The sequence below is a fragment of the Gekko japonicus genome, unplaced genomic scaffold (assembly GCF_001447785.1).
Source record: "Gekko japonicus isolate JY-2015 unplaced genomic scaffold, Gekko_japonicus_V1.1 scaffold15, whole genome shotgun sequence".
NCBI classification, from domain to species: Eukaryota; Metazoa; Chordata; class Lepidosauria; order Squamata; family Gekkonidae; genus Gekko; species Gekko japonicus.
Window position 1 is genome coordinate 565,242 of NW_015165830.1, and position 25,158 is coordinate 590,399.

The 25,158-nt window shown below is 43.6% G+C and overlaps 2 protein-coding genes across 3 annotated transcripts in view; one reads left to right on the forward strand and one right to left on the reverse strand.

Moving 5' to 3' along the window:
• GGA3 (golgi-associated, gamma adaptin ear containing, ARF binding protein 3) overlaps positions 1–20,787 on the forward strand; it is a 55,610-nt gene extending 34,823 nt beyond the window's left edge. Inside the window, exons 7-17 of the mRNA XM_015410728.1 lie at positions 1,038–1,118; positions 4,300–4,437; positions 6,176–6,257; positions 7,026–7,142; positions 9,217–9,498; positions 13,057–13,124; positions 13,541–13,845; positions 14,988–15,250; positions 16,138–16,307; positions 17,304–17,414; positions 18,950–20,787. Coding sequence (XP_015266214.1) covers positions 1,038–1,118; positions 4,300–4,437; positions 6,176–6,257; positions 7,026–7,142; positions 9,217–9,498; positions 13,057–13,124; positions 13,541–13,845; positions 14,988–15,250; positions 16,138–16,307; positions 17,304–17,414; positions 18,950–19,060 — 1,728 coding nt within the window. The 3' untranslated portion in view covers positions 19,061–20,787. The remainder of the gene's footprint in view (positions 1–1,037; positions 1,119–4,299; positions 4,438–6,175; positions 6,258–7,025; positions 7,143–9,216; positions 9,499–13,056; positions 13,125–13,540; positions 13,846–14,987; positions 15,251–16,137; positions 16,308–17,303; positions 17,415–18,949) is intronic.
• Positions 20,788–21,716: 929 nt separating this feature from the next.
• Positions 21,717–25,158, reverse strand: part of NUP85 (nucleoporin 85kDa) — a 43,218-nt gene continuing 39,776 nt past the window's right edge. Inside the window, exons 18-19 of one of the 2 annotated variants that reach the window (XM_015410741.1) lie at positions 24,812–24,898; positions 21,717–21,818 (exon numbers count right to left, since the gene is read on the reverse strand). In XM_015410741.1, coding sequence (XP_015266227.1) covers positions 21,717–21,818; positions 24,812–24,898 — 189 coding nt within the window. Of the gene's footprint in view, positions 21,819–24,131; positions 24,285–24,811; positions 24,899–25,158 lie in introns of those variants that run through there. The other variant, XM_015410740.1, reaches the window with a different exon arrangement.

Here is a 25,158-nt window from a genome sequence, read left to right on the forward strand (position 1 = left end):
CAATCCACTTGCCAGTATGGTGTAATAGTTAAAATCTCAGACTTCAGATGGGGAGACCCAGGTTTATTCCTCCATGAAACTCACTGTGTGAATCACTCTCAGTCTAGAATACCTCACAGAGGCTGCGAGGATAAACCTGAGAAGGGCAAAATTGTATAGGCCATCTTGGTCATTGTTTTGTGTGTGTGTGACAGAGAAAACATAGTACAAGAATAATACTTATTACTTGATCTTACTTGACTTTTCCAAGGTGTTTGACATCTAATATTCCTGATTCCTTTTCTGTCTTTTAACAGTGGTCTGATTGTGTGGTAGGAGTCAAATGGACAAGCTGCAAATAGCCATTTAGAGAGCAGGTTGTGGGGAAAATCATACACACTGGGTGCGGATACAAAGTCCATCTTCTCCCTACTCTGATCTCGCCCTTTTGCTAAGTGAAACCCAGCCCCAGTTGTAGATGTCATGGATACGTTTTACCATGTGTGGGGAAAACCAACAGAGACCCAAGCACTGGTCCCCAATGTTAACTGAAGGGTAGTTGGTGATATCCTGCTTTCAGCTGCCCCATCCATAGCACTGATGCCATTGCCCGAAGGGCATGAAATACATTCCAATGGAATCCGTGGCTCTGGTCATCAGAAGCAAGAACCATGGATTCCATTAGAATGCATAATCAGGCTGCCAGGAATCTAGACTTTGCTGCTTCCAAGACAAATGTAAATTTCATTTATTTACTTAAGGAATGTCTGCCTTGCCTTTCTGCAGAGTAAGGCTTTCAGGGTGTCCCACACACATTTGTAAAACCCCAATTAAAAATAAACAAGAGCAGATAAAAACCAAGCTCACAGAAATAACTGTTGCACTAGGTAAACTTCCAGAGGCAAATGCAGACATAGAGGTTTACCTCAGTTTGCTAGATTGCAAGATTTGTCCAGCACCACAGTACTAAGTCCTTAAGTAAAGCTCTTGAAAACCAGGGGAAATGGAAATAATATTTTCTGAAGGTTTCTCCCCCCCCCACTTTTTTTTTTTTACAGCTTTTAGCAAAACTGTTAAAAAGCAAGAATCCAGATGACTTACAAGAGGCAAACAAGCTTATTAAGTCTATGGTGAAAGAGGTGAGATTGAGCACTGGCACAAGCGGGGGTGGGTGATTGCTTGGGGCTTTAAAAACATCTGAAACCTTTTAGAATCTCTTTGGGCTGTATGTTGTTGGAAGTTGTGAATTCCTCTGCTCTCCTTAAACAATGGTCTGACGTTTGTCATTAGCAAAACCAAATTCTTCTCTGAGTCTGAAGCTGTAATGAGAGCCTGGATAGTGAGCTAAAGCAAGCTTGCCAGTAACTTGTCGTTCACCTTGGGAGAAAGCCTAAGTAGGTTTAGTCAGAAGTAAACTCCATTTTAGTCCATGGCACTTACTCCCTGGGAAGTGTTTGTAGCATTGCAGCCTCTACCTACCAATTCTATATTTTGCTCTTGGCCTTTGGCTTCAATTTTGCCTGTCATCCTGGCCTTCCCTGCTCATTCTTCCATGGTCATCCTGACCCTAAGCAGAGGCAAATGTGCTTTTAAATCCATGGAAATTGATGGGTTTAGGCACACATCAATTCTGCTTGGGACAGAGCTGTCAGTTGTGAGCATGGAGGTTCTTTCTTCCCTTTAGTTTCAGCTACTTGCTTTGGATGCTGGCCTGTAGTTCCCTCGAGTTATACACAAGAGTTGTGCGGATGCAAGAATTTCTTTAGTGTAAATAGAAGTTCTTTAGTGTAAAGGAACTCCATGCTATATAGGAAAGAGTAGAGTTTGCATTCTATCGATCTCTCTGTGGGCTTTTCCACATGGTTCCAGACCCATACTGCTTCACTTTATCCACTGATTTTCACGTGCATATTTGTGCCTTTAGTTTTCAGTAGTAACAACAGGTTTAGCAGGTTTTCTGAATTCCCAGCTTTCATTATAAACCAAAAAGTAATTTTCTAGCACCTTCTGTTGGGGGAATTAAGAGTCCAAGAGTCAGCAGAAGAATCATGCCTAAACTGATTTCAGTGCTTGTGAACTGACTGCCAAACAAATCAGGAGTAAATCGAGCATATGCTAGGAAGGAGAGAGACTGTAGAGAGCACGTTTTGTCTTCATGGTGGTTAGACAAAGGAGGAAGAAGAAAAGAGGGTCAGCCAGAAGGAAGGAAGTTCTCTTGAGAGTAGCAATCTAGGTAAACAAAGGGACATCATCAGAGCAGACAACAGGAAGGGTACACAGAGTCCTGACCTATCTGTCTTTCTAGCTCTGTTGCCCCCTGGTGTTGACTGGTCCTAAGAGACATTGCACGCACACTTCTCCTAACTTCCTAGGTTCCCAAGTTCCTCCTGTTCTGTCACACATTTGAGTACAGTCCAAAGCTGCTCTTTCCCATTCAGTGCATCAAGCTGTATCCCGGTTTCAAACAGAATTGTTTCAAGGCTGATCTATGCAGATCAAGTAAGACCAGGGCTCTAGTCGGGGGGGAGCTCTCAGGTACGGAGCTCCGGAAGAGAACCTCTAGGGGGCGGGGCGGTCACGTGGTGAAGCCCTGCCCCCTTCTTTACCCCGCCCTCTGCTTCGATCCTCATTCCGTTTGGGAATGAGGATGAAGCAGGAGGGTAAGTAGCCGGGCCTTCTGACACACTTCCGGTGATGTCAGGGGATGTGGCCTTCTGTCACTTCCGGTGATGTCAGGGGGAGTGGCATATGCAAATAAGTTATGCTAATGAGTTATGCTAATGAGCTCCGGCAGCTCTTTTTCTACAACAAGACCCCTGAGTAAGACTGTAATCTGGCACATATTGGAATCAGTGTGTCTTTGGAAAACTCTAGATACCTTGTTTCCCCAGCTGGTTATCTCTCCCAGTTGGAGATTTTCAGCCACAGGAAAGCATTTTCCCTTGCTAAATGTCAAGCACTCCTTTCTGCAGTTTTTGATGGGCGATACAAAAGGTTTCCAAAGGTAGACAGGTTATGGCCTTGGGGTTCAGGGGAGATTGAAACTACAGAACACATTCTACTTCATTGCCCCTTGTATCAAGAGGTTCGTTCTAAGTTTATCCTTCTCTTACTTAGTAGTCATCCCGGTTGATCAGATTCGATGTAGGCACGAATGCTACTCATAGATGAAAAACCACTTGTTTCAGCATATACTGCGAAGTTTTGTGTGGCAGCTTGTAAAATTCATCAGATACTTATGGCTTAAGTTTTTACATATACATATTACAGAATTTTAATTTATCTGTCATTTTATCTAACTACTTCCCTTTGAATTATAAGATAATTTATGTGTGGGAGTTAATTTTTGTTTTACCCGCTGTGTTGGTCAGGAATTTTGCTGAGACTTGTGGTGGTCTATGGCTGTATTAATAAAGACTTTGACAGTGTGACTTGCATAGGATTGAGTCTGCCTATTCAGATCTGAGTACTGTCTTCCAAAAATCAAAATTTTACTTTTCTTATAGAAGAATATAAAATGCTTATAGCCAGAATTCTAGAACTTCAGGTCGCTGGATACTCTGGCTTCTTGGGTTCTTTCCCTCCCAAAAAAAACCAATTTATTAGGATATAATAAAAAAGAATGTTCAAACATATATCAAAACTTATACAATTATATATCCTTCCCTCCTCCCCCCCCCCTTCTCGGCTTCCCACAGTGCTCCAACCTCCTGCCCAATTCTTACATTTTCTTCATACCTCCTTATCTCCTTATTCACATCCACAGGTAACTTAATCTTCAACTGTTAGTCTTATACATTTATCTATTTTCTACTGTACTGCGGTGGCTCTAGTGGTTAAGACGCTGAACTGCAGGCTGTGGAAGGTCAGTAGTTCAGCAGTTCGAGACCCGGGTGCCGCAAGACGGAGTGAGCTCCCGTCTCTAGTTCCAGCTCCTGCCAACCTAGCAGTTCGAAAGCAAGAAATTGCAAGTAGATAAATAGGTACCACTTTGGTGGGAAGGTAACAGCGTTCCATGCGCCTTGGTGTTTAGTCATGCCGGCCACATGACCACGGAAACGTCTTCGGACAGCGCTGGCTCTTCGGCTTTGAAACGGAGATGAGCACCGCAACCCTAGAGTTGGATTCGACTGGTTTTCGAGCAAGGGAACCTTTACCTTTACCTTTACTGTCCTTTAATTTTCAATAATTCTCAAAGCAAAGTAAATTGTCCTTTACATCCCAGTATCTCTTGGCTTCTTGGGTTCTTCAAGCCAGCCTGCCCTGGTTGATGATGCAAGAAAAGACTAAGATTTATTTCTTTTGCTTTAAAACATAAAGGATGAGGCACGAATACAGAAAGTAACAAAGCGCATGCACATCTTGGAGGAAGTGAACAACAACGTGAAACTGTTAAATGAGATGTTGGTTCACTATAACAAAGAGGACTCTTCAGAGGCTGACAAGGAGCTCATGAAGGTGGGTAAGAAATTTTTTAATGTAAAATATTTAGTGCTTTTTATATTGCCTGCTTGTCCATGGCATAGTTATTTAACTGATCTCTTCTAAAGAAGAGGAATTTAACATCCAGGTTTCGATGCAAAATGAGGGCACAACTAGAAGTGATGCAAGATATCTCTGACTGAGGTCTCCTGTTATGTATACAGTCACCTGGCTAGGGAATGGGGGAAGAGATGCCCTGCTCTGCCTTCCAGAACTAATAGCAACTAGAGAGAGGAGTGTTCTGTCTGGGAAATGGGGCAGGTTATTAAAAAAAAAAAGTAAGTTCCAATGACCCCAATCTACCCCCCCCCAAAAAAAAGTCCTGATGTAAACCCCTCTCTTCCTACAGTGGCTGCTTTCAAATAAAGTTAAAGTTTTCTGGAGATCCAATCTTTACCTCTAGCATCGTATCTAGTTGCACCCTCGGCTCTGGTCTCTTTGAGTACACATGAGATGGTAGTCATATGAATTAAAAAATGGATCTTTATGAATCGGTTCATAGGAATGAAGAACAGAGATGCACCTGGCAATAGGTTTGGTTTATTGGTGTTAGCCAAATTGCTCTATTATTTAATAAAGATGGGGAATTATAATTATTAATATGCAGTTGGCTTAACTATAGGATCAGACCTGTGTATACAAGAGTTAGAATTCCCAAGAACCCAGGAATTGACACAGAAACTGGGTTGCTAAAATAATGATTTCTTTATTAAATATTTTCAAGCATACAAACAATATTCAAACATTCACACACACAATACAGAACTAAGGAAGCAGAGGTGATTGATAGCTTATAGAGAGTGACCTGTCCAGACCTGTCCAGACGTGCAGAGGTCCATGAAGAAAGGATTGTGGCCTAAACTCAGACAGTTTAGGGGTGGACTGCCAGTTGGCATCACGGCAGAAGCACACGGTCTAAAGGCCATGTGTTCGCTGGGATATAGCCATTGGAAGACAATGCAAACCAATGGGCGGCCCTGGGGGCTGGTCTCAGGTGAGAACAATAGATTACCTGGGCCAATGATGAGTCCCAGGGGTGTGTGGCATCAGGATGGGCAAGGCCTGGATGTAACCAATGAAATTCCAGAGAGGCAAGGTCAGGCTATGCTGAGATTTGACAGTATCCTGATTGGATTAGCTAGGTGCTGAGTGGCTACTTGGATTATCTGACCACTAATGGCCCTGGCCAAGGCAGTTGAAAAGGTTCCCAAGTATAGACAAAAGGTGGGAGATGAGTCCCTGTTTAGCATCAGGAAGGATTGCTACACATTTGAATGATTGATTGGTTTATCCCGGTATCCTGAAGGACAGAGCAGGAAAGACAAAGAATTTACACATAGACACAGGACGACACAAAAGGGCTGGGTGAGGTACTGGAGAGAAGAGGACTATTTGCCAGGTGGCCTCTGAATAGACTTTAGAAATGTAGATAACTTCACCTGGTGGAACTCATTGTCATTCCATGAGCATATCTCTGCTGGGTGGAGGGGGAAGACTGGAAGTTTGCCCTGAGGTTGCCGTTATTGTCACCTGAATATGAAATCCCTTTTTGCAGAGTACTTGTAGCCTGACTCTGTGGTTCAAGCTGAGAGTGCTTGACTTTTGGGGACTTTGGTTCAAGTTAGAAAGTGGGGTGCCCCTGCTTTGGGGCTACCCAAGAGTAAAGGCAGTGCCTCTGGCAACATTGGCTCCTATCTCTCACCATTATTTCCAGGAGCTGTTTGACAGATGTGAAACGAAGAGGCGGACATTATTCAAGCTGGCCAGCGAGACGGAGGATAATGACAGCAGTTTGGGTAAAACAGAAACCTTGCAGGCATGGAGGGTTGGTTCTCCTGGTTGTAATTTAGGTTGTAAATAAACTGTATTTGCATACTTCTATTCTACTTCCAGATGTGCTCTCAATCCATTTAATTCACAGGGTGAAATGTTGTAAAATGGCACATGGGCCTCTGTCCTCTTTTAGCCAAATGTTTTCCAAAGTATTAACCACGTTTCAGGCTTCAAGACTCAAAGGAGAGAGTTGGTAAAGACTATGTCCCTACTAGCCACTTGCTGCTTACCCCTCTCTGTATTTTAGTGTTCATTCAAGCCATCTCTGAATTGGCTTCTACCAGGCAGGGCAGAATGAACACGTTATGACCTTAATATAAATTGTCAGTCGCTAAGATACTGGAGGTAAAAGACCTGACTGGGACCATAGGGTAAGCAGTAATACTGTGTGTATGCAAACCCCCCCAGTGATTTTATGCAATTGGTGATTAACATCTAGTCAAATGGGGTGGGGGGGGGCCTTTATTGAATAGTCAGTGATGTTTCTTTGAATACCACCAAATCTTTGTGTCTCATTTCTGCATACTCTGCTGACCTGTGCAAGCAGAAATGAATGGTATGAAAGCTGGAAGAATATATAACTGAGAGACATACAGGGGCTTAGTACTTCTTTTTTGTCTTAGGAATAAATTGAATGAGTTGATTATATGGCTAGTTACAAAACATTGCTGAGGGTGCAATGATTTATATCTGTCATGCAGTCTCTGTCTCTGTCTCTCTCTCTTTTATAGGAGATATACTGCAGGCCAGTGACAATTTATCACGGGTGATAAATTCCTACAAAAGAATTATTGAGGGCCAAGTCATCAATGGTGAAGTAGATTCTTCTGTGTTGCTTACAACAGATAGTGAGTCACATTCCTCAGGGACTGAGTTCCTTTTTGTTAAAAGGCCTGTTTCCAGACTGTTATATAATTGCAATGCATGGTTTACATCTCTTTGTACTAAAATGACTTCACAAGATTAAGCATTTCCAAAAGCACCAATTCTCCCTGGTTTGCTTCCCTGCCCCTTTTTGGCAGCCCCAGAATTGCTTCTAGATCACCCTACCTTTCTAGGATTAAACATCCAGAGCACTTATTAATTAACTGTTTATAATGTTATCTGTACTGTGATGATTTTAAATGATTTTACTTATGTTTTATATTGGCGTATGCCCTTGTAAGCCGCCCTGAGCCCGCGTAGCGGGGAGGGCGGGGTATAAATTGAATAAAATAAATAAATAAATAAACTGTGGGCAAGGAATGCTGGTCTCTGCTGGTACGATATGCTGGTTGAGAAAGGGAAGGTGACACAGAGCTGATCTTGTGTGAGGCAGGGTAAGGCACATTGGGGGTATGTGTGCCAAACATCTGTACCTTGTATAGTTTCTTCCTCACTAATACTTCCCTGGTAGCTGTGGGAAAGTTTTCAAGGTAACACTGGCATTTACAGTGATCAGTTTCTATTGGATGATACCATCTTGGACAAAGCAGTGTCATTATACAGAAGTGGCCACTCTGGCATACTGGTACCATCTCGGAGGCTCTTCACTGGTTACTAGGGCCTCCAGGATGGTGCTCGGATTTTCTTGGGTAGTGCTACCTGAACAAGCTTGACAACATTTATCTAGCCCTTCCCTCTGTTGTATAATGGCCCATTTTCAATGGGCTGTTGGTAAGTGTGATGAACAGTTGAGTTCATGTTTTTCTGTAGGGCTGGTTTACAAACTGCTATAATTACAAAGTATGTTTTGCACCATGCATGCATGTGGCAGAGCAGTACAACCAATCCCAGCTCCCTAGGACATGTACTGGTATAATTCATTCAGCCAGAAACTTATTTTCCCTTAGAGTTGTATGGGTATGCATAAAATGTTCCCATGTATCCATAAATATGTAACATCTGAAGCTGCCCTAATCTTAAAGATAAATGCAGGTGAAACCAGTAATACTTCACAATACTTTACTTGGTCCTCCATCCTGCCTCATCATCTTTACTAAGTTCTGGGTGCCTGCTCCAGTCACAGGGCTTTTAATGGACAAAAAAATGGATGGGGACACTGTGAGAGAGTATACTCTCTGGGTCAGGCTTAGCAAAGGTGGAGGATAACATACTGTCATCGGTCAGCAGGGGTTAAGATACTTTTCTTTAACGTCTTGGGGAGAAAGGTGCAACAAACAGACAAGGCTGGAAATGTGTCTGTTTCTGCATAGCCTTCCAACAGAAGCTTTTGCTGAACTATATGAGATAAAAGCTTCCAAAGTGTGTATAGGGACTGAATGGTTACATCAGATGTAGTTATGCTTTTCAGAACATACAGAATATTGAAAAGGATGAATGGGGTTCTGGCCCATCACAAAATCTTCCTTTTAAGTTCTGGTGAATTAAAACCAAAATAACTCTTCATCACCTGGAGTAGACCTGAAGACAAGAGTGAATGCCACCAACTGGGATACTGTGTGTCTGAGTATGCACATCTTCGTGAATCCATGGGATCAGTGTTCCCTCTAAGCTGAGTTGGAGTGAGCTAGCTCACAGTTTTTTAGCCTCCAGCTCACACATTTTTGCCTTAGCTCAGGAAGGATGACTCCAAAGCAAACTAATTTATGCAGCAGCCACATCGCTTGCTCACAATTTTAATGCCAGTAGCTCACAAAGTAGAATTTTTGCTCATAGGACTCCACAGCTTAGAGGGAGCATTGGGAGGGACGCTTGTATTGTTGTTTGGGGACTCGGTTTATTTATTTAGAGGTCTTGGCAAAATCTGAGTATCTCCTGCCATAGTGCATTGGTTTCCTAAAAGTGGTATTGGGTGTCATTGTACGCTGCACCAAAGGTACCTATCAAGAAATTTGGATAAAAGTAAATTCAGTTTCTCGCAGGAGGAGGAAACTGTTATACATACTTGCTATTGTACCTGTCCCCTTCTGATCACTGCAGGAAGTGATTCTGCCAGTAACATCAACACGCTCATTGACCTGGCAGAACTGGACATCTCTAGTACACCGCCGCCACCCCCACCAATGCCTCCAATGACACTGGCACCAGCACCGACACTAACTCCAGCACCAGCCTCATCAGAAATCCCCATCCTTCCACCTCCTCCTCAGATGGCCGGTCACTCTCGGAGTCGTTCATCCAGCCAGGCTGAAGCCACTGCTCCTCAACTGGTCAGCACAGGCAATTCCTTCTCTTTACTGGATGAGGAACTTCTCTGCTTAGGTAAGACAGATGTGCTTGCTGTGGAAGACTGCCAAGTAGCTTTGCCTGTTCTGGATGTACTACCAAATACAAGGGAATTGAAGTCTATGGGGAGCTGTGTGCCTTCTTGCAAGACATGATTGCTATGTCTGCGAGTGTATCTGATTAGCTGGTAACCTTGTTTTTTTATTTATCTTTTGCTTTAGTATGTGGTAATGTTTGCTTGTTTCAACTTGCTGGGTCTAACAACAACAAATCCTTAATATGAGAGCAGTAACTCTAGAATGCAGCAATTTGCTTACTCTCTTTATATTGTATAATGACTGCAAAGAGAATGGTATGAACTAGTCTGTGTAGGAATGTTGGGTACAGACTATCTCTGTGGATTTACCAGGTGTGCAGGGAGGCAGCTGACATTCCAAGCTAATTATTTTGCTGACCATTTCCTGACTCCTCCATTCTAAGGGAACCTATCAATCTGAGTGTAGCAATGATCTAATTGCCTGCATGCCTGATTAGTTTTGCACTTGCTGTGGCCAGAAGTAAGTACTGCCTTCTCCTGTATTTGCTCAGCCTCTAGAGCAGGGGTGGCCAAACTTGCTTAGTGTAAGGGCCACATAGAATAAACATCAGATGTTTGAGAGCCACGAGACATGAACAAATATTACATGGTTTTATTGGAAAATATGCAAATTTGCATTTCATTAACATTAAATGAGACTGCCAAAAATAAAAACAAAAGGGGTAAAAACAGATATTGCTAATGATATTTATTTGTCTAAGTAAATACCTGCTCAAAACATGGACAAAACATGTAAACCAATTAAATTAGAGATACTTACTGGGTATTTACTGCTAGTAGAAATCTTGTGAGTCTCCATCTTGGCTGTGAGTCATTGAAAATCTGGCCGATACGTTGTCAGGGCTGTATGAATTAGTTCCATAGGATGTTGATTTGTAAGGACTGCACAATGCTTCGACTTCACAAACTTCCTCACATAATACAGTGATTCACAGCAGTATGTTGTGCTGAAAATTGAGATGAGTCGCACACTGGTTTTCTTCAGGATATTTTATTTCTGGAACTTGCCTCCAGAACTCAGTTGTAGACTGGGATTTATGGATCATCTTCAGACCCAGGTCTTCCTGTGATTCCAGTAGTTCCACTTCCACAGCAGATGATTCTGTAACCAGGGGTTTGGGAATGGGACAACCATCTTTGATTACATCAACCATTAATGGATTTACAAGAAAGACAAAGCAAGGTTTCAGATTCTTCAAGTCCTTAAACCCATCTAGGAAATTATCAAGTAGTCCTTGTAATTTATCTTTGTATTCTTCCTGTTTGTGGTCTTTTATTTCAATATTAAGGACTATATTGACTCTCCTTTTGAGATTGGCAAAGAAAATGAAAGTTCTGGACAATATGTCTTTTTGAAAAACTCTTAATTTATTCTGAAAGCTGAACATTGTCTGAGTAAAATCAGAAACAATTTTATCCTTCCCCCAGAGTGCCAAGTTAAGAATCTGTAGGTGGTTCATTATATCAGTAAGGAACATTAGATCTTGCATTCATTCATCATTTTCCAGTTGAGGATAGAATCTTTTCCTCAAGAAAAGTAAGAATAGGCTCCAACAGATCCACAGACCTACTTAAGACGTTGCTAGCTGACAGCCACCTCACATCGCAGTAGAAAGAGACATCGAGTTCTTCAGTAAACATTTTGAACTGTTGGTGGGTCTTTCCATTTAAGCATACAAAATTGACAATTTCTAGAACAGATTTCATAACATCTTCATACCTGAAGGCTAGGATCACTTCTCATAAGTGCAATTAGTCCTGCATTTCCCCCCACCATTGCAGGTGTTCCATCTGTTGCAACATCAATGAGTTTATTCAGTGGAATTTCAACACTTGTTGAGGCTCTGTCCAAGCACATTTTTAAAGTCAACACCGCGAGTTGTTTCTTTCAGTGCCACTAAGTCCAACATCTCTTCTTTCACAGTTACATCAGAAGAAACATAACGAGCAAATACCACCAGCTGTGGGTTGTCTTGTACGTCTGTAGATTCGTCAAGAGCAAAGCTGAATGCAAGGGAATCCTTTAAATCATTTTGCATTTTGCCTGCAACATCAGCATTGATCTGGGAGATAGGCCTTTCTGTAGCATGACATGAAGCTGCTGTTTGTGGTATTAGTCACTGAGGTTTTGTGTTATTTGGACGTAAAACTGCAACAACTTCAGCAATATTCTTCCTAATAAGTTTGCCATCAGATTATGGGCATTTAGCATGAGCAGTATTCCATAATATAACAAAACTAGCTTTAGTCATTGTACTGGCTTCCTTACTGAACTATACCTGCTGCCTATTTAGTGATGGTTTTACCACAGTTAACGTGTTTTTCCGTAATTCCGATTTAGGTGGATAATTAGATGAAAATTTTTGTGATTTGTTTCGGAGTGGTGTTTCAAGTCACTTGGCTTTGTAATGACTGACACATTGTGTTCCTTTAACAGTGAATGCAAAATCTTTCTCCCACTCTGGCTTAAGATTTCTGTTTTCATCTTCATACTTTTGTTTTTTACAATTTGATGACGCCATCTTCCTTCACAAAATGTCTACAGATACTTAAAGAGGGGGTTTCTTCACCCTTCTCCTCTCCCTTGGAGTAGTTCTGCCTTCAGCTTCAGCAGTCAGCTCCTTCTCTCCTCCTCAGCCTCCATTACTCCCCTTCCTGAGGCTCGTTGGGTAGGCATTTGCGCCGTTTTCCAGCTGGCCTCGCTATGGCCCTCCTGAGATGCCGACCACGCACCCATCCAATTCCCAGCTGTTTTTGAGGGCCACAGTTTAATTGTGATGCAAAAAGGAGCTCAGCCAACGTATTTCCGCAAGCCGCGCGATATGCATGAAAGAGCCGCATGTGGCTCATGAGCCGCGGTTTGGCCACCGCTACTCTAGAGTGTGTGGGTGTGAAGCGGAGATGGAGCCCTGGATTTCCCCCCCCCCTCAAAGATGCAACAAAGAGACCCAAAGTATGACCTCAACCTAAAATGTTAAACCTGACTTGAAAAATTTAACTGTTGTACAAAACCCAGGACTGGCACGTACCCATTATCATAATGTTGCTTATCATCTGGGTTTAGGAAGAAAAAAGTAAATTACTATTGAGAACAATAATAAAAATGTATCACTTAACATCAGTTTGACGAATGGGCAATCCCAAGAAGAGCTGTACTCTTCAAGTCTATTGAAGTCAATGGGCTTAGAAGGGAATATAGGCTGGGTAGGGTTGTACTGTATATGTGGCTTTACTGATTTCAAACATTCATTGCCTGCCCTTCAGCCTCACCAGTGCCATAGTTAACAGGCTTAGAGAGAATGACTTGCTTAGGGTTCTTCCAGCTGAGTGTGGATTTGTATTCAGATCTCCCTGCTCTCTCCATCAGACATTCTAGCCAGTACACCAGGTGGACTGTTACGGGAACTTCTCCAGCTCAGTGGTGTGTTTTCACCTTCCAAAATGTTTTTGCATGTGTGTTTTTATCCCCATGCCTTAATATTGCCTCTTGCATTCAGGCCTGAATGACCCTGCTCCCACCGCAGCAAAGGAATCAGCTGAGAGCAATCAGTGGAACATGTTCCAGGTATTTAGCTTTATGCTGTTGGGAATAAACTGTCACTCAGAATGATACAATTAGGGAAGGTCTTTGGGTTTAGGAACTGGTGGCCTGTGTGAGTCTTGCACAGGACTGAGGTTGCTTTGGCCTCTCTGCTCCCATGAGGGATGCAAGCAGTAAGGACCAGTTGGCTGTTCCTACCCAGTCAAGATTAACCTTATTCCCATAACCCCTTCTCTTAAGAGCTGAGATGGCAAGGCCAGCATGGAGCAGGCTAGTATCTTTTGTGAAGTGTGATTTTGCACTTCTGCCTCCCAGTTCCCACATCCTTGTAGAATATCCCCAACCTCATAGAATGCCATCATAGATCACTGTAGTGGAAGGGAAATATTTCTCAATGAATTGTAGGGATTACTATGATTTGCCTCCTCCTTCTGTTGCAGAATGAACCCATAGACTTGGACTTCTTGAATCCAAAGCCAGCTTCTATTGCCTGCAATTCTGCAGTGAACCCTCTTCTTCTTGCTGTCTGTGGAACATCCGCACCTCTAGCTTCCACATTCACAGCTCCTCAGTCTGTTCCCAGTATCCCTGTCCCTACCTCAGCCCATTTTATATTTTCTTCTGCACCACCGCTGGGCCCCCCTAATGCCATGCCAGTTGCCCCTGGGCATCCTAGTTCTGCAGTGGGAAGCAGAGGTCTGCACAAGATGGATCCGTTGGGACACCTCCTGGATGAGACTAAAGGGTAAGGGGGATTCTTCTTATGCTATTTTCTTGAAAATAATTATAGTTACCTCATTAACCACCACTCCCCCACCACTCAAGTTTTTTTTAAAAAAAGAAGGGAATTGGGGCACTTCCATTAGAACATGCAGCCATTTGGATTATTTGACTAAACTATTTCTTAAAATGAGCTGGTATTTCACAGCTGGCAACTTATTTGGTTTCCCGCATCTCTACGTTACACCTTCCACTGGCAGTGATTGGCTGTGATCACACTGGCGGCTTGGCGCGATATGGTGCCACCTCTAATTGAACCAGGTTAAAGTGTAGTGAGATATATCAGCCACACAGCACACCCTGCTGTGGGTTACCCTCGGAGACATCCTGTGGTAATGCCTCCACATTATTGTGGCACCTCAGCCACGGAGCAAACGGCAAAAAAAATTCCAAACACCACGTGTGTGCGTAGTGCGCATGCTCACTCATGCGCACATAGGCAAGTCTTTTTTAAAAAAGCCTCTGTAGCGGCAGAATGGATCTGCAGGTTCACACTGCCAAATCCATTCTGTGCGCGTTCCCCCGTGTTCAGACATCTGGCCATGTGCAATGAATGTGCGGGGAAACAAAAACATCACTTCAGAGGTGGTAGCTTTTTAACCCGGCTCCAAGTTGTCCTCTGACAGGGTGAGTACGCGTGGGGGAACACCTGACAGATGTGGCTGTGTGATCCTGCCCGTAATCCGTTTGTAAAATGTGCCTATATCGGGCCAAACTGCCAGTCTGAACGCAACCATTGAGTGGCATGGGCTGCAATTTGTCAGTGAGGCAGTGTTAAAGAATCACTGTGCTGTATTACTGAGGAAATCTAGGGAGGTAGAATAGGAATCTGAGGGAACTTCTGCTGCCCCCCGAGTGATTCACACCAACACCTTCACTTCACAAGTTTATTGTTTATTGTCTCTTCCTTAGAAAGGCTTATGGTTTAATGAACAAAGAGAAAGAAGCAGATGCAGGGTGGCACTAGAGAAGTTCTGTTTTATGATTATTCAGTTTTTGAAAGCTGTAGTCCGGGAGCAGCAGCAGGAGGCAGCTGTCCGGGGGAGGAGCCAGGCTCGCCCCCGGGACCCCCACTGGGGCGTGATACCTATGTTCTCTCCATTTCAGGCCTTCATCCCAAGTAAACGCAACAACTTCCATGTTCCATGTAGAGACTGCACTACCTGCTGTGACTTCTTCGCCTCCGATGTCCTCTACAGGATTGCCACTCACTACTCCAGGAGTCCCTACAGTTCCGTATACGAGCAGCTGTGCTACAGGGTCAGGAAGCCCCCTCTTCCAGCCAGCCTTATTCCCGCAAGGAAGTCCTGTGAAAGGACCCGAGATTTCTTTGGCCAACATCCACGTCCCACTGGAGTCCATTAAGCCCAGTAGGCATTTTAGATGATTCTTTATCCCTCCTCAGCTCCCCCTTGATATTTCACATCGAGTCACAATTCTTTAGAGCCTTTTTCATGGGTTTTAGAGACTGAGGGACAAATCCTTCCCTTTTACTACCCAAGCCACTCTACTGCAGCAAGGTTTTTTTGGGAGTGGTGTCAGAACATGGTATTAGAAAACCTGCATGACTGCTTTTCTTCCCCTCCCACACCCTAGTATTGGAGTTCTCCCATTAGGTAAGAAAAATGCTCTTTATCCAGCCCTTGAGATTTCAGGAAAAGGCTTGAAACAGTTGTCCATGTTTGTTAAAGGCTCAAGGGTGGATCTGGGTGACCCTCCCTACACCAGTTCCTAGCACCACTGTGTCTCTCTGTAATTCTGACTTCTGTTTGTCCATTGCAGTGCTCCTGTGTACTGCTGTTTTGCCACTCTTCCCCTTTCTGAAAAGTCACCGTCTCATCATTAGGACTGATTTGGAAATTAAGAAAACGTATGCACATTGGTCTCATTGCCATATATTCCAGGCATTGGCAAAATGTGGCACTTGGACTTCTGTGTAATCATTAAACTCTCCGAGAATATAATCTAGTCCTTAGTAAGGATCTAAGGAGGTAAAGTTAATTTCTCATCAATAGTATGATGGGTATTGGAACATGGAGTGGATTCTTTTGTTTTGCCCCAAAGAGAAGAGTGGCTACCACAGTTACTTTTAGTGGCTCATCAGAACTAGCAGCAGAGATGCAGCTTAGTTACACAGGACAGATGGTGTTCTCTCTAGCGAAGCTCCCAGCACTCCCAGAGTAACCTCAGTGTACTGTTCCTTCCCCTAGCTTTAAATATATTCTTGCAACATGTAAATGCATTCTTCTCCTTTTAGGCAGTGCTCTTCCTGTGACTGCTTATGACAAGAATGGTTTGCGTATCCTTCTGCACTTTGCCAAGGAGTGTCCACATGGGCGGCCTGATGTGCTGGTAGTGGTGGTGTCAATGTTAAATACAGCACCCCTTCCTATCAAAAACATTGTGCTACAAGCTGCAGTGCCAAAGGTAGGGGCACCAAAATAGTAATCACCAGCTATTGCTACATCAAGAAACCAGAGCCCTCTTATTGCTGGAGAAAAGTGAGAAATGAGCTTCCCATTCTGGGAGTCATGCTGGCGCATGCCAGTTATTTTCCAGCAGCTTCTAATGAAAAGCAGGAAACCTTCCCTGGCACCACTTTGCATGACAATGGCTTGGATCCACCAGAACATTTGCATGTTCTTGGGGGAGGAAACACATTTTGGGCTACAGTGTAAAGGAAGTAAATAAATCACACTCTGTTGGGTATAAATCCTTCCACTCACAAAAAAAGCCCCAGTGGATTCAAGCCAGTAGTTACACACTAACAACAGCAGGCTTTAACTCAAAACACACAAGGGTGAAATTAAATTCCAATGAATTATTGGGACTTCCTGTAATGAATTTATAATCAAAATACCAGGGCCTTTTCAGTGGCGGCTCCTACCTGGTGGAACGAACTCCCGGAGGAGATCAGGGTCCCGCGGGACCTCTCACAGTTCCGCAGGGCCTGTAAGACAGAGCTCTTCCGCCAGGCTTTCAATTAGGAGCTGCCACTACCACCAACAACAACTATTTCATGGTAACGGGATGGCCCATTATAAAGATTGAGCCACAGTATCGCGGTGGATCGGTACTGCTGAATTGGGTTTTTGGGTAGCACCTATAGGTCCCTATCTTGATTCGATCGAATGATCAACATCACTGAGCACTTTATTTTTGTCAAACATAGTTGTTTTATTCTGTTTTTAATGTTTTATATTTGGCACATGGTGCCCTTGATTGTGAGCTGCCCTGAGCCTGTCCACAGGGAGGGCAGGATAGAAATTTAATAATAAATAAAATAAAAACTCCCTAGCCCCATTGCCTGATATTTATTTTTATGATTTGATCACTGCTTATTAAGTGTATGGTGCTCACCCAAATATTCAGTCACAAAAACAATTACCACCTAAGGATTTGTCCTTTGGTTTTTACCTGCAGTCCATGAAAGTGAAGCTGCAGCCACCTTCGGGGACAGAGCTAGCTCCATTCAATCCCATCCAGGCACCCGCTGCTGTTACCCAGGTCATGCTGCTTGCAAATCCTAGAAAGGTGAGAGGGGCTCTGGTTTACAGTCAAAAATGTCTCCACCCTTCCTGCTAGGATGGATTATTCCATCACATTTGTTCAAACTGGACTTTTGGGGTTCTCCAGAGAGAATGTATGTGTTCTTCCCTCACCCCTCGATGGTTTGGGCAAAGAGAAAACATGCACTTGGTCTGTAGAGCCTCAACAATTCAGTCTGAGAGATGATCCAGCGGCACAGATACCCTTTGTTCTGACTGGTTCCATGTTTTCAAACAGCATATCCTCAAGTTACTGGATATACATTGGGGCCAAACAGTGGATGGCATTCTTTGTGCTCTTTATGTGAGCTTCCAGGGGAATCTGAGTAGCTGTGATTGGAAGCAAAGGGTTGGATCCAACCAGCTTTTCCTCTGCCGAAACAAAAGGAGGGGGTCCTCTTTGACCACCCAAAAAGGTTACGCTAAGGATCATGGGACCTGCCTGGATAAGAGCCATGTGGGATTGGGAGGGGTGTAAAAAGGAAAATTGGAAGAGATTGAGTGAAAAAGTCAGCTGGATCCAACCCAAGATCTCATTTCAAGATGGACCTTAATAGTGAATCAGTCACCTTAAGTCACTTCTGGATCTGCTTAGAATATCTTTGTGACTCTCAGAAATTGAAAGACTGGCACACATATGTGGCACTGGGGGCAGTCAGATAGCCCTGCCTACAATGTAGTGGAGTCTGCAGTGGGTAGAGATGTAAAATTTCCCAAAGTTTTGAATCCATTGCGGGGGGGGGGGGGGGGGAAAGGGGGGGAGAAACCTGGGGAAATGGCAATATATCAAACTGAAACCCATTTTCCTGCTTTAACAATGTAAAATTATTATTATTAAAAATTCATTAGTTACAGCTTAGCATATACAACTGTATTATTTGGCACATTTATGGAATTTCAAAGTATAAATATCTGGTAGTGCTATCCTAAGAATATATTCCTTGGAGTAAGCCCTACTGAATAAAATGGGACAATTCCAAGTAGACATGGTTAGTATTGATCTGTTAGTTTTCTACAAGCAAAACTGCAAATATATCTACCATTAAAGTGCAAACTACTGTACCCTATACTATTTGTTTTCACTCATTCCCGGTGCTCCCCCAAATTTACCTCCACAGGAAAGTTTCTTGGGGGGAAATTCCACCCTGCCATTTTCCCCCCTAGGCCTTCACATTACTAGCCTCCAATTCTTATATAATATAAAATATCCAGTGGTTGCATTTCTTCTACAGGCTGTGTTATATTCCATGTTGATACTTTGCACTCTTGCATAAACACAGACTTTCTATATTGTTCTTTCTCCAAGACACTGAGATCCCATTGTTAGTAATTATTTCTTAAAACCATACTTTAAAAGTCTCTGCTAGAGCTACGATTGATTTTAATCTTGGGACCTGGAGTGGATCATTCAGAGCTACTGAGACATGCATTACAAAACATGCCATCAAATTCGTGCAGTGTTCATTTGTTTTTCTACTGTTCTTAACTGCTGTGTCATTTTGTTTTTCTTCTTTCTTCTAGGAGAAGGTGAGGCTGAGATACCGGCTGACCTTTGTTTTGGGAGACCAGCCCACCACAGAAGTGGGGGAAGTAGATCAATTCCCCCCAGCTGAGCAGTGGGGGAACCTATGACCAAATGGTATCCCAAAGGGGTTGGAATGAATGTGAAGTAGAAGGGGTATATGAGGTACCCAGCAGTGATATTTAACTTTGTTCACATGTCCTATCCACTCCACCTGTAGCTTTAGTCCAGAATGTTTCCTGCACTCTGGGGTGAAGTGGTCTGGGGCATTAATGCCAAGCATGAACTTGTGTAGCAATGAGGAACAGAGGCTTGGCAGGCACTTCTTCTTGGCCAATCCAGTCCTATCTTCCATTTTGTTAAACTTGAAAATGGTAATTCTGGAGAACTTTTAAGTAGAAAGGGAGATGATTGATGGTCTCTCTCTTAATATTGGACAGATACCTACAAAGGGCTATGATGCCTTCGTAAGCTCCTTTGGGGCAGAGCCCTAAGAGATGTTCCTATGCTCCATTTTTTTACCTCCTTGGTGCCAGAACTAGGACAACCTGTAGGCTTGCTGAGCAATAACACAGGATCCAAAAGAGGAGGTTTCTGCCATGTCCTGACACTCCATTTTCTTTCTTAGGCAACATCTATCTTAAAAGCCAGCACAAACCATACAGGTGAAAAACAGCCGTGTAGTTTACACTTGTGCCACACATGAACGTAACACACAGCTTGGAATCTGCTACCTTTGATTTTATACTTCCAATGGCAATGTGTGCTTTCCAGGCAGCTGTTAAGTTTTGTATGCATAAGTATGGTATTTTCCTCTCTGCATTCAGAAACAGCATTGCATTCTTGCGAGGTAAAACCGATAGGAGTAACAAAGGCAGAACTTCCTCACTGTTCAAGAAGAGAGCATGGAGATAAATTAATACTGAGAAAGGGAATCCCATTTAAACCAGCTCTTAGTCAAGGTCAGAAGTGGTAAAATGAAGGTCTTGACTATTCTCCTGAAGGCAGTATTATTAGTTAGGAACATATGTACATAATAAAAGCAAAAGGAAAGCATTGGGGAGCCTGCAGCTAAGGGAAAAGTGAAGCCATGACCATGCATGTGCTGGACTGATTGTGCTCTTTTTATTCATTCCAAGTGGTTAAGTGCAATTGTCTCCAGAGGGAGAGATGCCAGAGATGTTCAGATCTCTCTGAACATGAATTATATTTGTAAGCTGGCACAAAACTGCATAAGTGATGTCGCTGCTTTGGATGTAGTAGTCACTTCTGTCACAATACAATTTTAATATAAATATACTCTCTTTGAGTATCTTTGAGCAGATTGCCTATATCTACATAGGCAATCTGCTATCTCTTCCTGCCCTAAATTAACAATTTTATTCTACTGTGCATAGGAGGCTGTGTGGAAATAAAGTCTGCAATTGGTTAAGAGTAATTCAAGGTGAAATACATTAATTGAAATGTATACTGTCAGAAATCACGACAAAATGGTTACATGTCTCTTGAAATAGCATGTGTAGGCAACGGGGTTAAATATTTTAGACACACAACAAGTCAGTATAATATGAGAAGTTCCAGTGGCAGTTGGGAGGGGCCAGAACGATCCACAAAGAGGATGTGTGACTGAGAGGACCAAATAGGAACGGCAAACGGCAGCAAAATTAACTGATGAGGAAAGGGTGGCATTTTATTCTGCCTCTTGACCTGACCCTCCATGGTATTTTAGTCTCCCTGCCACCAGGTTTTTGCTTAGGCTGTTAAGGTTTGCCAGGTGCCATAGGCTATCTATAGAGAACAGGTTTCACTGCAAGTGACTCAAGGAAACCGGGGGGGGGGGGGGAGAGCAGATATGCTCTCTACCAAATGGCTTCCTTAGTGTCAGCAGTGCTGCAGCGTCCATACTGCGTAATCCAGCAGAAAGAACCCATAGTCTCACTGTGTGAAAGTGTACTGTTACAAGATTCCGAAATTATTTATGAATGTTACTTGTTCAAAGGCTGAAGTTGCAGCTTTCTACCAACACAAGACTGTACATATGTCTCCAAAGCATTTGTTTTTCTTTTCTGCACGTTCAATAAAATAGCTTTCGTTAATCTGCTTCAGGTGCCTGTCAGCCATTTGGTACTGGAGGGTGTTTATCTTCTACATCGTAAGACTCCAGTTTTTCTTAACAGTGGCTCTATATAAAGACTGTTCCATTAGCTGTGTTATAGCGGTACAAAATGGAAATGTCCAGATGAAGGGTCACATTATTTTTTTTTCATGTGCTAGTGGCAGGGTACCTTGCATGAAAATTTAATAGATTCTTTTAAACTCTTAGGGATACAGCTGTTCACAGACCGATTGTTTCTCATCAATCTATATGGAGCAAAGAGAGATGTTTCCAAGTAGTACAGCTGCCCCATGGGGTGGATGACTTTTTATGTATTACTCCTATTATTTTAAAAAATTGTTTCCTTTGGCCTTGGTCAGAAGTGTCCTCTTACATATAAAAAGGCCATCTTCTGCAGTCCTATACCCACATGCCTCAAAGTACTGATGACTTACCACAAGTCATTGTAAATGCCAAAGCTCTAGGGCAGCAGAAACTAAATTTCTGTTAAGTGCAATAGCAAGGAAGATAACTGCTTCTTCAAAAGGCAAGCCACTACATAGCAAAAGAAAATTTACAAGGGGTAAACAAAAAAATGACATTTATTCCTAGAAAAACAGCCATATGTACATTGAACCAGTGAAGCAAAGTTTGTGAGTTACTCCACTAAGCTATTCTTCTAGTGTGCCTTCTTTTACAATGGCTCGCGCAAGATTCCGTGCCAGAGCAAGCCTCAGCATTTCCACCTTGATTGTCTCAGTGTCATCATCATCCTAGAAACAAAAATACTTTTATTTCATCAAAAACCTTCACAGACTGTGTGTTCCTTTCTTTCTCTGGCTTTCTAGGAGCATCAGACTATTCTCTCAGTAAGAGAAATATATATGAAGCGGCCAGTCAGTTACAAATTTCCTACATATTTTCTGTCTGCTTCATGTCAGCAGATTCCTAGGTAATTTGATACATTTGTTGAGGAGTCTTCTTAAATTCTCTGAATGTCAGTCTTACATCTATGTAAATCTCTCTCATATTTAGATAGTCTATATAAGTTTTCTAGCAATTCATATCAAAGGCTCAAATTAAGTTTCTGAAGCCCTTTTATCGGTCAGTTAGAACAGCATGGATTTCAAGCAAGACCATACATGAACTAAATTCATGTTTGAGACTGATTTCAGAATGAGAATCTGGAATAATTGCAACTGGTCAGTGTGACTACCACCAGTGCAAACAGTCATGTTTGTAACCTATGCAGTCTAAACTGCTGTTATTTAAAAAAAGATGTGCATGTTACAAAAGAGCCTCTAGACACAACGGACTTCCAAGAAAAAGACAGCTTCCAGTTATTCTGCATTTAACACTTGGAAGCCTCTTCATTTAAATTTCTACCCTGCTGTTCTTCTACAGGGACCTGATGCAGCTTACCATAAAGTTAAAACAAATAGTTAAAAACAGACAACCTATACAGACAGACAGACCAACTTCCTTCCAATCTCAAACAAACTTCATTTAGGACCCAACCATCCATAGAACCCCCCCCCCCCTTAAGTTCAGCCTTGCACAATTTCTGAAAATGTAACAGCATGGATAGGGAAGGTGGGATGGTATAGCCCGATCTTGTCAGACCTTGGAAGCTAAGCAGGCTCAGTACCTGGATGGGAACTAGGGGTGTGCATTTGGATCTACCTAAGCCGAAAATATACCTTAGTGGTAGTTTTCAGGTATACTTTGGCTTCCCAAATGTATCTGGGTTTTCTCAGGAAAACCGGGGGGGGGGGGGGCCCCAAAAAAGATACTGGATATATTCGGGAATTACCGGTAGATTTGAAAACAGCAAGAAGCAGGAGCAGATTGCTCTCAGCTATTTTTCCAGCTTCTGCAGTCCCTTTAAAGTTTAAAGAGGCTGCGGAAGACAGCCCCCTGCTGGCTCAGCTTGGGGCTGGCTGGCTTCTCCTATTGCCTGGTTTAAACTAGACTGCAAGACAAGTCAGCCCAGGATCAGCCTCGGTGGTGGGAGCTGAGGGCTCCACGCCGTCTCAGCTGGGGCTGGCTCCTCGGTTTAAACCGAGCTGCAAGAGAAGTCAGCTGTGCCTGCGGGGAGCAGACTGTTCCCTGTGGGCACAGCTCCTGGAGTGCAGTGTCGTTTTTTTCTTCTTGAGTCTATTGTACTCCCCAAATAATCAGGATTTCCAGAAAATCTGGGGTTTTTTGAGAAGCCCCAAATTTTCATTTCAATATACCCAAACCAAAAAAATGCGGGGGGAGTTGCACACTCCTAATGGGAACCCACCAAGAACACTCTGCAAAGGAAGGCAATGGCAAACCACCTCGCCAACATTTTTCTGGTGCCCACCAAGTATCTTCTAGAAAGTGGGTGGGGCCAAGTGGGACTTCTGTTTGGCCGCTAGAGATTTGATTGGCATTGCAGATTTTTAAAAACGTTATTTGGCTGCAGCTGCGACTACAGCACAAAGATCTTCACTGCATGACTGCAAGTAAACTGGGACAGCCATTTTGTGGCTGTGCCCACAGGCTCAAAAAGGTTGGGGACCCCTGTACTACTGAAAAGGAATGGGCTCTTGTAGATGCCAAGTGAGTACCCTTAAGCAGGGGGAAAGGGCCAGCCAGGTTATAGCTAGAAGAACATCATTGGTGCACAGAGACATATGGGGAGAGGTGGATGTGGTTCCTATGCAATAAAAGGCTTTAAAGTTCATAACCAGCACCCTGAACTGAACTCGGAAACAAACTGACAATGTAGCTCTCTTTAATTGGCAAGATGTGTTCTCATCACCTAACCAATGGCAATAATCAGGCTGCTGCATTCTGAACCAGTTGCAGTTGCTGCCGTAAGGTTACAAAAGCATGGATTAGTGGGGCTAGCTGAGCCTAAGAAAGGGGAGACCAGATGCAGATGACGGTGGGTCTCAGACTAAGAAGGGCTTTAATAGGAAGCACATTTTACATGTACACACAATACTAAGAAAATGATCCAGTCACATTTATGAATTCAGTCTCTGTGATCTCATCAGAAACGTTAAGCAAATCAAAGGGACATAAAAGTACCTGACTTTGGTTGAGGTGTGCCTTAAGTATCCTCCCTATATTATAAAGCAGTAAGACGCAAACTGCACGCAATGCGCCCCTACAGTGTTTGGACGGCTCGCCTGCCCGTCAACAGCTTGGCCATGTCCCATTGGCCACGTCGTTTGAGTCCCGCCGTGCACGCAGCTTCCCGTGGCCTGCGGAGGATTCGGAGGAGAGCCGAGACGCGCCAGTGCCTGGGGACGACGAGCCGCAGGCTCACACCCGCAGCCGCCTGGGTTGGTGAGGAGAGGGGGAGGGGGCGAGAGCTGAGCAGAGGAGATGCACGAGTTGAACCGCAGCCGCCTGGGTCGAGCCCGAGAGGGGAAGGGGGCGAGAGCCGGGCGGAGGAGAGGCGCGAGTCGATCGACAGCCGACTGGGTCGGGCCTGAGAGGGGAAGGGGGCGAGAGCCGGGCGGAGGAGAGGCGCGAGTCGACCGGCAGCCGCCAGGGTCGGCCCAGACAGGGGAAGGGGCCGAGAGCCGGCCGGAGGAGACCCGACAGGTCCGAGTGGCTGGGGACGATGCCACCTCGGTCACGGCTGAGAGGGGCAGGGCGCGAGGAGGGGGGGCTAGCCGCCCATTGTATAGCCCTTCGCAACGGGCCTTGCTCCCTAGTTAAAAATAAAAGGCATCAGGGAGCCCTAAGCTGACATTGTTCAGCAGTCTGCCTTGAACAGGATTACCTGGAGTGTTTTGTTTTTTGATTTTGTAGCCATCACATCTTCCAAGCATCGCATTAATTCATATGTCTGATCAGCAGAGAATATCACCTGGAGAAAAATGGTGGCATTATTAATACAATTGCCATTTCTCCAATATTTATTTCTTCAAAAGTGGAATTCTATACCTTGACTCTGTGGCAAAACAGCCCTTTAAGCATGACTCATCTCTGCTAAAGAGAATACCTGCAGCTGCTATATACATTGCATGCATCATTTGGGGTTCTGTGAGATAGAGGCTTTTAGGAAACAGTATAGTATCAAATATGCAGAGCTTAGGATCATCTTGCAGCTTTCTAATGGCAGCTCTA